A 15,029-nucleotide genomic window follows, 5' to 3' on the forward strand; every position below is an offset into this window, starting at 1 on the left:
CATTGCTGGGCAGATCCCATTGGCCACGCTTAGTCACGTGGCCATGCTATCTGCAGAGGAAACTGGGAAATATAATCCTGCACTTCATTAAAATTGTGAGGAATTACTAGCAGAGGAAGAAGAAGGGGAGAATAGATGCTGCTCTGCCAGAGCCCACCGCCTGGCCACCCCTCACAAAGAGCACATTTAGCACCCTTCAAAGGGAGGCAAGGCAGAGTTCCATCTGGACACAGCTCCAGCTGAGAGCCCAGGATCTCTGAGGGCCTGGGTGTGGATGGGTCCTCAGAGTCTAGAGCCCTGTGAACCAAAAGGCAGGTAATCTGGCCCTCCCGCTCCCTGAGATAACAGTGCAGGAGGAACAGGATAAATTTCAGAACGGGAAAGAAAGGCAAACACATGGCAGTTACCTGATCTTTAACAGTCACTGAATCTAGTTGGACAGGAATTGCAATGCTGCTTCCCCGCAGTGGAGTAAGTTCTGCGGCAGCTCATCCCAAGCTCTGGGAAACTGTCTACTCTCCTTCGTGGCCTCTGGCATTGCCTCCTGGGAAGTTATTTCTCACCCGACATCCCCTGTGGCTGCACTTGAGACTACGCTGTCCTTGCAGATGTTACAACTTTCACAGTCCTCCTTCTGCTGGTGCAGATTTGGGGGGCTAGGGACAACTGGGGGGTCAAACCAGTCTTTGCTGACCAGGTTTGTAGTTTCTTTGCCAATGTAATACCCTCAAAATCTCCCAAGGCTTCTGATTTATTTTCATATTTGTGTAACCACAGCCAACAGTCTCACCATCTTTATGCTTGAATACTCTGGACTTGGTGTTCTTCCTGTTTTCTCTCAAACTGCTGGTGGCTACCTTGAGGTCGTCCGAAAAAATATGATTGGCTGTGAAGAGAACTTCCCTCTTCTGCCCACTGGGCTGGCTTTCACTGTCTACAAAACAGTGTGTGCTTGAGAAATGTTTGAGACCACAGGTACAGCCCTTGCTAAGGTTGCCTCTTTCAAACCACCGTTTACAGCTCACTGCCTGAGTGCATTTCTCTTGTGGGACTTTACTAGTAGCAGCAAGCAGAATCCAATACACGCTAGTTTCCGTGAGTTACAGGCTCTGTTAGCATATGATGACATTTCAAGGCATCATAGATGACAGGTATGCCATACGTTTTGCCGTATCATGGCAATGGTCACCAGATTACCAGTGTACAATAGTTTTCTTTGCTACCCGCAGTCCAATTTCCAAACCAATGCCACTTGTTTTAGGCTTTTAAAGCAGTGCCACTTCCAGATGCCAACTTGTGCATTAGTTAGGATACATGTTTGATTGCTGTAACAAAGACTCAATTTAAGAATGACTTAAACAAGGAAGTTTATTTCTCTCATGGAACAGTCTATAGACAATCTAAACCTGGTAGGCTGACTCTAAAAACTTTAACAAGCATTTTCCATCTTGGCTATGACATACCTCCTCTAGCTCCTGCCATCACATTAGCATTCCAGCCATCAGAAGGGGAAAAGGAAGAGGGGAACTCATGCCTCTTTCTTTTAAGGCATGACCTGGAAGTTGCTTCCATCGCTACCACTCACATTGGCCAAATTAAGTCACAAGGCTATATTTAACTGCAAGGGTTGGGAATTTAGGCAGCTATTCCAGCTAAAATTCAAGTGATTCTATTACTAAAGGAAGAAGAGAGAAATAGATATTGGGAGGCAACTGGCGGTCTCTGACACAGACTGTTTTTAGCCTCATTTTAGATTCGTGGAAACAGGCGCAGAAAAAACAAGCAATGCTTTCCAAGGTCAAATGGCAGAGCATGAATTTTAATCAGGTCCATCTGACCCCAAAACAGATTTTCCATCACATCCAGCCAACATAGTTTGGTCATCAAGGTGCCCACTGTTCACGAAGAAATAGAAGGCATTTACATGTGAATGTAAATGTGAGTGTCAGCCCAGTGTACAGTGAGATATGCACACAGAACGTGGCTATAAGGAGATCAGTGCAATGAGGGTGATGCAATCAAGGGAGACTTTGTTTAAAGAGGAGCCCCTGTTATTGGTCCTGTAGGTGGAACATATCTGAGATGGAGGGGAGAATGGGGTATTGCAGGAGAAGGCAGTGACGTGAGCTGGACCTGTTCTGTATCTGGCTTGACTGTGAAGGTGGTCCAGAGCACAAGGGGGTGGGGCTTTTCGGGTCTGAGGCACCGCATATCTCCAGGGATGGTCCATGTGATCTTTCCCCCATTTGAAGTGCCCCACTAGCTGTGCCTTTGATATTCCATCATCTGGGACCAGACAGTAACAGGCCACAGGGACCCTGCAGAAGGAGAGCTGCACCTGCCCCCAGTACTACCCAAGACACATGGAAGGCAAGCCCCTTCCCTGCTCTGCTCTCCTCGTCCGTCCCCATAAGCAGTACAGGGGCTTTGAGGGATGACGGGAAATACGTTCACTGAATCAGCGAGCAATCCAATAACACATTACTGTCTGTCCACTCCACGGCAAGACTGGGATGGAAGAGGCTGGAAGGAGGAGGGGAAGGGAGGGGCAGAGAGGGGAGCTGGAGCAGCTGGGTCAGCATTCCCGACTTGGATATTGACTCAGGCCCCAGGAATGCCAAGGAAGGGGGGTGGGCAGCCACCAGAGCTGGCTGGGATCCTGTTGGCACCAGGAGATGTAGGGACAGCACACACAGCGGGATGGGGGGACTGGGGCTTCTGCACACCTGGATGTACCTCCACAGGTAGAAATAGCTGTCTCTGAAGGGATTCTTGCATTGAGGACACTGGACCTGATGATCCCTAGGGTCTCTTCCTGTATTAAATTCCTCTGAACTTTGGGACTGGGAGCTTCCCAAAAGGAAGAGCCTAGCTTCTGTGGGTACTTAATTGTTTGAAGAATAAATGGTTGGATAAAAAAGCAAAAAGAAAAGAAAAGAAAAGAAAAGAATAGGTGCCTCTCACACTGTAGACAAGCGCAAGCCCACCTCACTCCTTCAAGGCGATTCTCACAACTCCCCATCTGCCCTAACCATCCAGTTCCAACTCCTCCACCAAAGAGAGGGACGGGCCCCTGGGACTCAAATGGAGACATCTGGACACACATTGGCCACTCTCCCGGGACCACCCACAAACCTCTTATCCCCAGCCTCCCAGCTGCAACTTGCCCTTTCTAACTCTAGCACCACCCACGACCGAAGCTGTAAAAGGAAGAGAGTTCAGCTCAGCGCGCCTCTGTTTTCCCTCCTTTGGCGCCTGACAAAGATGACAGAGGCCCTCAGAGAAGAAACCCAGGACTCTGACACTCCACCTCCTCCCACCCCAGTGCCCTCACAGCGGGGTCCTTCTCCCCTGTCCTCGGAAACCCAGGAGGCAGTCCATGAGCAGGCATCGAGATTCCACATGCGCCCCACCCCTTCCCGCCGGCCCGCAGGTTGCCGAGCTGAAGCAGCTGAGCGGCTGGACCCCTTCCTTCCCACTGCCCGACACCCAATCAGAGAGAACCCGATACGGGAGGGCAGGGTGCCAGGGGCCGGGCCCAGAATAGTGCTGCCCAGATACAGTGTTGCGCACTCGCTCCTGGAGCCCGCCGGAAGCCGGAGCACGCGTTGCGCAGGGTACCGGGGTCTCGGGCGGGGGTGGGGTGGCGGGAGCTGGAGCCGCTGAAGCCGGAGGGCCGGGAGCGCACCACCGCGTGGATGTGTGCGCGTGTGCGTGCGTGTGGGTGTGTTTGACCAGGATTTTCTCTGTATGTGAGCATGAGAGTGTCTGCATGTGTATATTCTTTGTGTGAGTCTATGTGGCCCTGTGTGTGTCTGGGAAGTGTTGAATATGTGGCTTTCTGAGTGCGTATAAGTGTTTGGGTAGGCTGTGTGTGTTTATGTGTGTTTGTGAGGCGGGTGTTTGTGTGTGTGTGTTTGTGGTGTGTGTGTGTGGTGGGAAGGGGAGCTCCCTTTGGTTCAGAGTGTAGGGCATTTTCCCCACCCCTTCAGACATTCTTCTCCCTGCATACCCCCTCCTGGAGCAGCCTCCTGGGACCTGAGCACCAAGGTAGGTGCGGCTGGCCCTCCTCCTGGGCCCAGCCTCTTCTCCCACTTCCTTTTCTCCCGTGTCTCTAGGCCCCCAATCTCCCCCACTCTACTAGTCTGGCTTTTGTCTTCCTCGCCTTTTCCTTCTTTGCTCCTCTTTGTTTCTTCTTCCGCCTTTTACCTCACCTCCTCCTTCCTCTTTCAGAAGAAGAAAGGGGGGATCTAGAGTCTGAAGACTTGGACCCTCCTGACTTTATCACTTACTAGCTGTGTGATATGTGGCAAATTGCTAACCTCTCTGATCTCAGTCCCTTGTTAGTGAAATAGGGATGATAATGCCTCCCTTATAAGATTGCTATGAGGTTTGAATGAGAAACATGTCGGTGGAAAAGCCCTTTGGAGGCTTGCAAATATTAAATATTATCGCTCATAACATTTTAATTGATTTTATTGTGTTACTCCCCAGTAACCAAACAGGCCCCATCCCCCCTTCCAGAGATGAGCTTCCTAGAGCAAGGAGATAGCACTTCATGGCCGTCACCAGCCATGACCACCAGCTCAGAAAGAAGCCATGGGGAACGGGGGACCAAGGCTTCAAGATGGACAAGGCAGGAGGATGTAGAGGAAGGGGAGCCACCAGGCCTGGGGGAAGGTGAGGCCAAGGCCAGTTCTGGCGAGAAGAGACTGGGGGCAGTGGGAGGTCCCCGATCCTGGGGCCAGGCTCTGCCCTGGATCTCCCCATAACACAGACACATGACATCGTGTGGCCTCAGTCTCCCCACACGGGAGAGGACAACCGCATTGCTGACCCAGGGGCCCAGCACGGCCAACTCAGGACAGAGCCACCATCCTGTGTGACTCTCTGAGACTCAGCTCTCTCACCTGCAAAATGGGGGCCTCATCATCCAGGCTTCCCGAGGCTGCTGTGAAGGTGAACGGAGACAGCAGATGAGAAAGTGCTTTGGAAGATGGAGTTACTGTCCTCTCCCCCCGAACAGGTCTCCAGTCCAGGCCAGCTGCTGAGTCCACCGGGCTGGAGGCCACATTCCCCAAGGCCACACCCTGGACCCAAGCTGCTCCCTTGGCTGGGGTGGGCTCCCCAACAGCAGAGCGGGACATCCTCCCCCCTGACTGTGCAGCCTCAGCCTCCGACTCCAGCACAGACGATCTGGATGTGGGCATCGAGTTCTCAGCCACAGCAGCCTGGGGCGATGAGCTCGGCCTGGTGGAAGAGAGGCCAGGCCCATGCCCGTCCCCGCAGGCACTGTTACCCAGGCTGGGCTGGGACGATGAGCTGCAGAAGCCAGGGGCCCAGGTCTACATGCACTTCATGCAGGAGCACACCTGCTACGATGCCATGGCAACCAGCTCCAAGATAGTCATCTTCGACACCATGCTGCAGGTGAGGCCACAGCTCTGCCCCACCTCCATCCTCACAGCCCCCAGGATGCCCTGCCGGCCCTGCCCCGCTACAAGCCCCTTCCAGAATTCCTTCTTAGCACCATGGAGACCAGCGGAGGAGGGCTTTTTCTCTCTGTGTACACCCCCTAATTGTCATCCCAGCTCTGCAACTCAGTATCTATAGGGTTTGGAGTAGGTCTTTGTGCTTCGCTCATCTCTAAAATGGGGATAGGAAGGCCTGCTTTACCCTACAAGTTTCAGAGGAGTCCTGGGCCAACCCAGGATGAGAGGGAGCATTTTGCACACCCCAAATTGTATGGAAAACATTGCAGGGTGGCTTAGGACAAAGAGCGGGGAACTCTTGAAAAGAGAAAAGTAGGATGAGCTCTGGTCCCCACTCTTCCAGTAGGCTAGGCTACGAAACACTTGATCCCTTTCTTCTCACCGCGTATAGGAGAGCAGTGTGTAGTGTAGAGAAGAAGCAGGGTATATGTATGATCCACAGTTCACTATTTGACTCTAGCAGTAGATAGACAAATATATTTAATTTAGTAGTTTTGTATTTATTTTGATATGTATTAGAAAAATACAACCAGCCTGTATAGATAATATTGTTTAGGATGAAGCCAAAATGAGTCAATGTAAAATTTATTTAGAAAAAAATATCTCGTACATAACATATAAATAATTACACCTCTAGTACTTAGATTAGCCAAAACTATCCTGTGTGTATATGTACACATATGACTTTGGTGTAGAAACACTAAGTTAGTTTCCTGCACCCTGGTGTGCCTGGTGAGGGGTCACCTCAGTGCCTCTGGCCACCAGCAGCCTTACCTCTGTAGCAAATGTGCCGACAAGGGTCATGTCGAGTGGCAGGCCGCCTCGTGGAGTGGAGGGCCCGGGAGAAGGCCCTGTGGAAGGACCCCGGTTGGGACAGGGGACTCTGAGGGGCAGTGAGCAACTCACCCTCGACTGTTCTCCCCGGTGCTCAGATCAAGAAGGCCTTCTTCGCCCTGGTGGCCAATGGCGTCCGGGCGGCACCTCTGTGGGACAGCAAGAAGCAGAGCTTTGTGGGTGAGAAGGGGCTGGGGAGGCAGAGGTGGCGGGGAAGGGAAAGGGGGGAACTTGTGGGGCGCTTCTGGGGCTGAGCTCTGACACACCACGGGCTTGAGCTGAGCAGGGGCCTGGCGTGGGGGAAATGTGCGAGCTGGGAGACCCCATCTGTGGGATAGCTGTGACCAGCTGACCCCTCCAGCTCTACTACCCCGTGGTCCCATGTCATAGGTGCTAAGTAGGAAAAGAGAAAAGGAAGAGGAAGAAATGTGGAGAAAAGAAAAAGTGGGGAGGAAAGGAGAGAAATTACAGGGGAAGCATAAAAGGGAGAACCCCATTTCTCAGGGAAGAGCTGCCCTACCCTCCTCCTTCCGAAACCCCACTTTTGTCTCAGTCCAAGGACACTGGCCAGGTGGGGCAGGGGTGCTGAGCCCTCAGCCTGCCTTCCACCCCAAGTCCCAGGCTGACCCCCGTTCCCCCACCCCCACCCCGCAGGGATGCTGACCATCACAGACTTCATCTTGGTGCTGCACCGCTATTACAGGTCCCCCCTGGTGAGGAGTGGGCTGGGGGTTCCGGCGGCACCCATCTGTGCTGGGGTGGAGGGAGTTCAGGGGGCCCAAGTCTGACTTCAGGAGTTCTGTTGATGTTCTAGGTCCAGATCTATGAGATTGAAGAACATAAGGTTGAGACCTGGAGGGGTGAGTGGGCAAAGGGGCCGAGGGTGTGAGGGTGAGGGTAGGGCTAAGGACCTCAGGCAGAGGATGGGCGGTGGGGATCTCCTGGGGGGAGCAGGGAGAAGGCAATAGGGAGCCCAGGGGGCCCGAGGGGCTGGGGGCTGCTGGGTGAGGCAGGGTGGCCAGTTCCCTTGCCCTGACTCCAGTTTTTCCTGCAGAGATCTACCTTCAAGGCTCCTTCAAGCCTCTGGTCTCCATCTCTCCCAGTGACAGGTAAGCGTCCCCAGCCACCCACTTGGGCCTCCTTGCCCTGCACAGACCCCTTCCCCAGCTCCTCAGTTCTGAACTCACGGGCTCACCGTCGGCAAACTGCGGACAAGGCAGCCTTGGCACCCTGTCCTCCTTTCTGGGGGCTGGGATGAAGGGCATCTCTCCCCAGGCTGCCCCAGCCTCACTGCTCCCACTTCTGCAGCCTGTTCGAAGCCGTCTATACCCTCATCAAGAACCGGATCCACCGCCTGCCGGTCCTGGACCCAGTCTCAGGCGCTGTGCTCCACATCCTCACACACAAGCGGCTGCTCAAGTTCCTGCACATCTTTGTGAGCCTGGGCACAGCCTCAGGGGGAGACCCGAGGGGCAGAGAAGTCTTCAGCCCTAGGGATTGGGGAGGGAGCAGCTGGGAGCCTTCTGGGGACTACTCCACCCTTATCCCTACCTGGCCCCAACCCAAGCAGGGCACCCTGCTGCCCAGGCCCTCCTTCCTCTCCTGCACCATCCAAGATGTGGGCATCGGCACATTCCGAGACTTGGCCATGGTGCTAGAAACGGCACCCATCCTGACCGCACTGGACATCTTTGTGGACCGGCGCGTGTCTGCACTGCCTGTGGTCAACGAAGCTGGTACCTACACCCAAGATGGGGGCTCTGGCTGGGGTGGGACTGGGGGTAGCAAGGGTCTATGTGACATCAGCTCGCGGCCCAGGATGGAGTCAGGGCTACAAGTCTCTGCCTGCTTTGAGCCTTGGATCAGTTACTTAGCCTCTCTGAGCCAGATGTCAATTTCTTGCTCTGAAAAAGAGTTAAAGGAGCCATGGCTGTAAACTGCTTCAAAGTTAAAAATCACCATAATGAAGCTGAATATCAAGAAGTGTTTTAATCTATTTTTTGATTATGAAAAATTTCAAATGTGTGAAAATGGTAGAAAAAACTCTGTAACAAACCCCACCTATCCACCCGGATTAACTACTGTTAACACATTGCCATTAACCAGTTCTTTTTTTTTTCACTGAAGTAATTTAAAGTAAATTATATTATAGAATCATGTCATTTCACCCCTTAACACTTCATCTGAATCTCTTAAAATAAGGATGTTTCCTACATCACCTAACAAAATTATGAATAATTTATTAATGGTATCTAATATTCAATCCTAATTCCATTTCCCCAAGAATATCTTTTTTTTATAGTTGATTTGTTCAAATCAAGATCCAATTAAGGTCTATGCTTTGAATTTGCTTCTTTTGCCCCTTAAGTCTCTTTTAACCTAGAACAGTTCCCTCCCCACTTAATTTTCATGACGTTGATGATGAGAAGCCTGGGTCTATTGTCCTGTAGAACGTCCCACTTCCAGAGATTTTTCTGTTTTCTGCAGTTGGCCTGTACATTGTTCCTCTCTTCCTGTGTTTCCTGTAAACTGGAAATTAGTTCTAAAGTCTCGATCAGGTTCAGGCTATACTTTTTTTTTTTTTAATTTATTTTTGGCCGTGTTGGGTCTTCGTTGCTGGGCACGGGCTTTCTCTAGTTGTAGCGAGTGGGGGCTACTCTTCGTTGCGGTGTGCGGGCTTCTTATTGTGGTGGCTTCTCTTGTTGCAGAGCATGGGCTCTAGGCGCGCGGGCTTCAGTAGTTGTGGCACACGGCTCAGTAGTTGCGGGGCACGGGCTCAGTTGCTCCGTGGCACGTGGGATCTTCCCGGACCAGGGCTTGAACCCGTGTCCTCTGCATTGGCAGGCGGATTCTTAACCACTGCACCACCCGGGAAGTCCCCAGGCTATACACTGAGGCTAGAATATTTCAGAGGTGATGCCCTGTACTCATATTTTGTCACATCAGGAGGCATGATGTCGGGTGTCTCTGAGATACTGTTTGATCTGTGGGTTCAGGGTGGTGGCAGCCTGATGCCTCATTATAAAGCCAGTAGCCTGGGGGTGGGGAGGATGTTGAGGGGTGCACTCAGCAAGCCCGCCCCGGGCCCCTACACAGCATCCTGGTTCTGACCTGAACCTCTCCCCTTTCTCTCACCTTCCTCCCCGGCCCCCAACCCCTGCAGGACAGGTCGTGGGCCTCTACTCCCGCTTTGATGTGATTGTAAGTGTCTGGGGGAATAGAGGGGAGCTGGGGATGCCACAGGGAGGCTAATGTGGGGGGATCGGTGTGGGTGGGTATCTGTGGACCAGGGGGGCCTTTACAAGTGTATAGAGGGAGATACCTGTGGGGCTGGAGCCTGGCCGAGGGCTGATTAAGAGCGGTTCTCCTTCCTGCCCAGCACCTGGCAGCCCAACAAACATACAACCACCTGGATGTGAGTGTGGGAGAAGCACTGAGGCAGAGGACACTGTGTCTGGAGAAAGTCGTTTCCTGCCAGCCCCACGAGACCTTGGGGGAAGTCATCGACCGGATTGTCCAGGAGCAGGTACCCACACCCCTTCGTACATGCTCCCAACACATGGGGCCCAGTCCTTCTCATGAGCAGTTTCAGCTAGCCCTATCCATTGGGCACCTGCCCTGTCCTCCCATCTCATGGCCGAGCTCTTGGTGTGCACACTGGCCGGCGACTGGTCCTGTCGTTGGGGCCCTCGGGCCAAGGGCCGCAGCCAGCTGACCACCCTAGGGCAGGCAGAGCCACCGCTAACTGGTTTCTAGGAGGCACTCTCTTGCCCCCACAGTTACGTTAAATTGTTTGCCCCTAATTCTCAGTGTCAGCCTCGTTGGCTGCTGTAGCCACATGGCGCTGCCCCCTCACTGAGCCTCTGTGGACCCACAGGTGCACCGGCTGGTGCTCGTGGATGAGACCCAGCACCTCCTGGGTGTGGTGTCCCTCTCCGACATCCTTCAGGCTCTGGTGCTGAGCCCTGCTGGCATCGACGCCCTCGGGGCATGAGAGCATCAGAGTCTTCACTCTTAGGCCACCTTCCACACCCGGAAGCCAGCGAAGGGAGCCGGGGACTTGGCCTTCACCTCCCCCCACCCCCCATTTGCTGGTTCGGCTCTTGTTCAGGTAGGCTCTGCCCTGGGCCATTGACCTCAGCTCCAGCCCCTCAGTCTCCCTGGGCACCCAGATCTCAGATTGGGGCCCCCCTGAGGATAGGAGTGGCCCAGTTTAGAGCTGAGCAGCCTCGTGAAAGCTACAGGTGTCAGGACTCACTGCGGGGCCACTGCTTTGTCCCATTCTCAGCTGAGGTGATGGAGGCCCTCATAAGAGGGGTGGACAGGGGCTGGAGGCAGTGATGTGACTTCAGGGTCTCCCAGGAGATCGACCTGCCCTTTCACAAGTCAATTCCCGCCTGCTTGGACTTCCACTGGAAGGAAGCCAGTTACCAAACCTGGGCTGAGTGGAATTTCCACACTCGATAAGAACTAAGGCTGAAAGGATAGAGCTTCTCTCTAAGTACTCATCGCAGTCAGTTTGACATGGTCTCAGGCTCTTTCCTGGTAGCACGTTTGCTAGGGGTTTGCAGAGGGTGAAGGTGCAGATTCCACCTGCTTAGCAAGGATGGCAAGACTGAGGTTCCCCTATTGGAAAGGCAACCTCCCCTCCCCATTTAATCTTCCTTTCTCTTTCCCTCACAGGCTTCTACAGCCCTCCCCAATTGCCCTGCCCTGCCTGTGCTCCCAGAAGCCCTCAGGAATGCCTGGTCCACCATGGAATGATGAAATTAAGAACAGCTGAGTCAAGCCTGGAGCTCTCTGAACCAGAGGCACTAGGATTACCCCAGGGCTGACTGATTTGTACCACCCACACTGCTCTCCCCCTACCTGGCCCCGGTGGGGTGGGGAGCCCTCAGTCCATGGGTTCAGGAAGGGGTTCTGGATTCCTCAGCTTCTGGACTACCCGGCACCCGTGCCCCCAGCTCCTGGGGGTCCCAGGTGTGCTTCCCCCATGGAAACTGCCCTAGCGGTTCCTCACAACTTTGCCACTGCCCTCCTGCTCCCCCAGCATTGCCTTTCAGGGCTGCCTATGGGTCCCCACAGAGCAGCAGTTTTGTAGAGCTGCCTGTTGGAGAGGTCCCCCCTCCTTTCTCATCCTTAGCTCTCACCAGCAAGCAGTGTTCTCAGTCGCCAGGGAGGGCCTGTGTTTGGATCACTGAGGATGAACCATCGAGAAAACAAAAAGAAAAAGAACAGCCTGTGAACTTAGATTTTATAACTTTCACTCAGAAAATGCTATGGTCATTTGATCTGAACCTGCGGCAAGATCCCTGTCCTTTCTGAATTCAATGACACCCGAAGGAAAATCTGTAATTGACAAACACTGCAAGTGGCGTTTCCTTTGCTTGTGGAGTGTTATTCCACCGAAATTTCTTTTCATCTTTTATTTACAGCAAAACTCTAAAGAAAATGTTAGTTACTTCCATAGTGGGTACAACTCAGTCCACAAACTCTAATATGCAAGAAACGTAACTTAATTTTTCTAACACTAAATGTAATTTCTATTACAAACTCCATTTTACCAGGTTGTAGAAATTAGTCTCAGCCAACTTGGGGTTCCTCTCCCACCTATTCTTGGGGTTAAGTTCAGTGATGGGGGGAGGCTTTAAGTGGTGCAAGACTTTTTTCCTCAGCCATCATCATCCGCCCATGCCAGCACCTGCTGAAACATCCCCATTCCCATGTAGTCGTCACTTGGTTGGTCACCGGTGGGCATGGCCCCTGCTAGGTGCTCCCTCACTCCCTACCACGAAGCCTCTTTGGGCCTGCCTGCTCCTGGGGCATAGGGACATTCTAGCTCCTGGCCCTGTACCCCTCTGGACTTTAGGAAGCTCTGTGGGGCTATCCCAAGCCCATCTGCTGAGACAGACAGCAAGTGGCCTGGTCTACCCTGTGTTTTGCTGTTTTCCCAGTCTCTACACAGGAAACATGGGGCCCAGGGCTCTTCTACCCTTATCATCTCCAAACCTTTCTAGGGTATTTGTCATACTCCCCTCTCACTTCAGACACAGCTCCCTTGTCAGGGCCCTTTTCTCAGGGCCCCCCCAAATGTCTACAGTCTCTTTGCTTCCCCAATACCCAGCAGCCTGTGGAATTTTTACGCAGTAGGGAAAGAGGGGGCCTTTTTCTCTAGCCCATCATATAGTCTTCCAAATCCATTGTACGTGTCTTGAGTTCTTGCTACCTACCCTGTTGAGTCAGGTGTTTGAAATTCCAAAGCCAAGACTGGGCTTCTGCTGTGTCACCGCCCCCCCACCCCGTGATAATGACACTGCAGATCTGCTGTCCAAGGGAGAGAGGGTAGGTTAATATTTCTAAAATATGATCTACCCCGTTTACCTCACAGACCAACAGAGTGGGGCCATCTGTGCCTGATGAGTCAGGCAGTAAGTGAAGGCATTTTCTCATAGACACTCAACTTCTGTTTCCAGTCGTGCCGTAACCAATAGGTCAGTGCTGGCTCTGCTCTGGCCCTACCTGGGAAGGTCCTGGGTTCAAGGGGGAGGATGGGATGGGGGTGCCCTCAGGGCTGTCTCAGGTGATAGTGTCCTTGGGGAGCCCGGGGTGGGCTGTCTCCACCGGCTCTAAGCGAAGTGCAGCAGGGTGTCTTCGAGGCGCTGTCCCGGGTGGCTCTTTGTGTGAACAGTAGTTCAGCTGTCACAGCACAGGCTGTGGGTGGAAAGGGCAGCCTGAGGAAAGCACTCTTTCCCCTTCTGCTCCCGTTGAAAACAGGTAAGTTTCCACCCTCCTGGACACCCCCCCATCCAGAGGACCCAGCAGTTTGCCCCCTCAGGCCCTTCTGTGAGGGACTGTACTACCCTTCTGCCTCAGAAGCCCTGCTCTGACCACAGCCCAGCCCTCAGCTCTTGCCCAGCCCTCCCGCCATGGCTGCTGGAAGAGAGGCCAAGAGTTGCCTTGGGAACTGCAACCACTCCCACCCAAGCGCAGAATGAAAGAGTGGAACCCTGCCCTGCTGTCCTGTCTGCTCACGCGCTAGAACCTGTTCTGATCAAGTTCTCCCGGCATCATTTGTCCCACTCCTCCCCTGGCCTCCGAGGCCCCCCGGAGGTTCTGTGGCCTTCGGGCTAGATTCCCATAGCCTCCTTAGCATCACCCGTCTCTCCTCTCCCTACCCTCTCAGTAGTTCTCAACCCTGGATGTGCAACAGGATCACCTGGGAAGCTTTATAAAATGCAAATTCCAGGGCCTCCATTCCTGGAAATACTAGTTTCCTGACTTGGGCATGGAACCTGGGCAATTGTATTTATTTTCTGTAGAAACTAGAGATTTACGATTACTAACACTTGGAGCATGACAGCATGCTGAGAAATAAGGATGCCTCCTTCTCATGATTCGTAAAACCATTTGTCACATTATTGGGTCTATCTATAATTTGTTATGACTAAGATCTACAAGAAGCACTGGCTAAGAGTAATGGCACAACATAAAAGATATATGATTTGTTAGTATTCTCACTACTGTTCTTTCAAGCATCCTTAAATGCAGAAGAATTCAGTACAATGTCATGTACAGTCCATTCCATGAAGACAGTTGAGCTAGTTTTTATTGGACATGCATATTAAAAGTGGAGTCATACAACCATCAGAATGGGACAAAATATTTGCAAATGAAGCAACTGACAAAGGATTAATCTCCAAAATATACAAGCAGCTCATGCAGCTTAATACCAAAAAAACAAACAACCCAATCCAAAAATGGGCAGAAGACCTAAATAGACATTTCTCCAAAAGAAGATATACAGATTGTCAACAAACACATGAAATGATGCTCAACATCACTAATCATTAGAGAAATGCAAATCAAACCCACAATGAGGTATCACCTCACACCAGTCAGAATGACCATCATCAAAAAATCTACAAACAGGGCTTCCCTGGTGGCGCAGTGGTTGAGAGTCCGCCTGCCGATGCAGGGGACACGGGTTCGTGCCCCGGTCTGGGAGGATCCCACATGCCGCGGAGCGGCTGGGCCCGTGAGCCATGGCCGCTGAGCCTGCGCGTCCGGAGCCTGTCCTCCGCAACGGGAGAGGCCACAACAGTGAGAGGCCCGCGTAACGCATAAAAAAAAAAAAAAAAAAAAAAAAAAAATCTACAAACAATAAATGCTGGAGAGGGTGTGGAGAAAAGGGAATCCTCTTGCACTGTTGGTGGGAATGTAAACTGATACAGCCACTATGGTGAACAGTATGGAGGTTCCTTAAAAAACTAAAAATAGAGCTACCATATGATCCAGCAATCCCACTACTGGGCATATACCCTGAGAAAACCATAATTCAAAAAGAGTCATGTACCACAATGTTCATTGCAGCTCTATTTACAATAGCCAGGACATGGAAGCAACCTAAGTGTCCATCGACAGATGAATGGATAGAGAAGATGTGGCACGTATATACAATGGAACATTAGCCATAAAAAGAAATGAAATTGGGGCTTCCCTGGTGGCGCAGTGGTTGAGAGTCCGCCTGCCGATGCAGGGGACACGGGTTCGTGCCCCAGTCTGGGAAGATCCCACATGCCGCGGAGCGGCTAGGCCCGTGAGCCATGGCCGCTGAGCCTGCGCGTCCGGAGCCTGTGCTCCGCAACGGGAGAGGCCACAACAGTGAGAAGCCTGCGTACCGCAAAAAAAAAAAAAAAAAAAAAG

General features: G+C 52.4%; 1 protein-coding gene across 3 annotated transcripts; it reads left to right on the forward strand.

Moving 5' to 3' along the window:
• The first annotated feature begins 3,888 nt into the window (after positions 1-3,888).
• On the forward strand, positions 3,889-11,675 carry PRKAG3 (protein kinase AMP-activated non-catalytic subunit gamma 3). 3 transcript variants are annotated; one of them, XM_032637299.1, is made up of 13 exons: positions 3,889-4,050; positions 4,495-4,680; positions 5,027-5,430; positions 6,425-6,506; positions 6,981-7,039; positions 7,141-7,186; positions 7,381-7,435; positions 7,635-7,761; positions 7,897-8,062; positions 9,490-9,527; positions 9,706-9,852; positions 10,204-10,437; positions 11,010-11,675. In XM_032637299.1, exons 2-12 carry the CDS (start codon positions 4,527-4,529, stop codon positions 10,318-10,320), a joined length of 1,395 nt encoding a protein of 464 aa, XP_032493190.1. In that variant the 5' UTR covers positions 3,889-4,050; positions 4,495-4,526; the 3' UTR covers positions 10,321-10,437; positions 11,010-11,675. The 3 variants fall into 3 exon arrangements, with proteins under 3 accessions (XP_032493190.1, XP_032493191.1, XP_032493189.1); XM_032637300.1 differs by lacking the exon at positions 4,495-4,680; XM_032637298.1 differs by lacking the exon at positions 3,889-4,050 and having other exon boundaries at positions 4,419-4,680.
• The last annotated feature ends 3,354 nt before the right edge of the window (positions 11,676-15,029 follow it).

The sequence above is a fragment of the Phocoena sinus genome, chromosome 7 (assembly GCF_008692025.1).
Source record: "Phocoena sinus isolate mPhoSin1 chromosome 7, mPhoSin1.pri, whole genome shotgun sequence".
Classification (NCBI taxonomy): domain Eukaryota; kingdom Metazoa; phylum Chordata; class Mammalia; order Artiodactyla; family Phocoenidae; genus Phocoena; species Phocoena sinus.

Coding starts and splice junctions, on each gene's coding strand:
- PRKAG3 (XM_032637299.1), top strand. CDS start 4,527: ATGAGCTTCCTAGAGCAAGGAGATAGCACTTCATGGCCGTCACCAGCC. Junction 6,507..6,980: donor CAAGAAGCAGAGCTTTGTGG/GTGAGAAGGGGC, acceptor CCCACCCCGCAG/GGATGCTGACCATCACAGAC. Junction 7,436..7,634: donor TCCATCTCTCCCAGTGACAG/GTAAGCGTCCCC, acceptor CCACTTCTGCAG/CCTGTTCGAAGCCGTCTATA.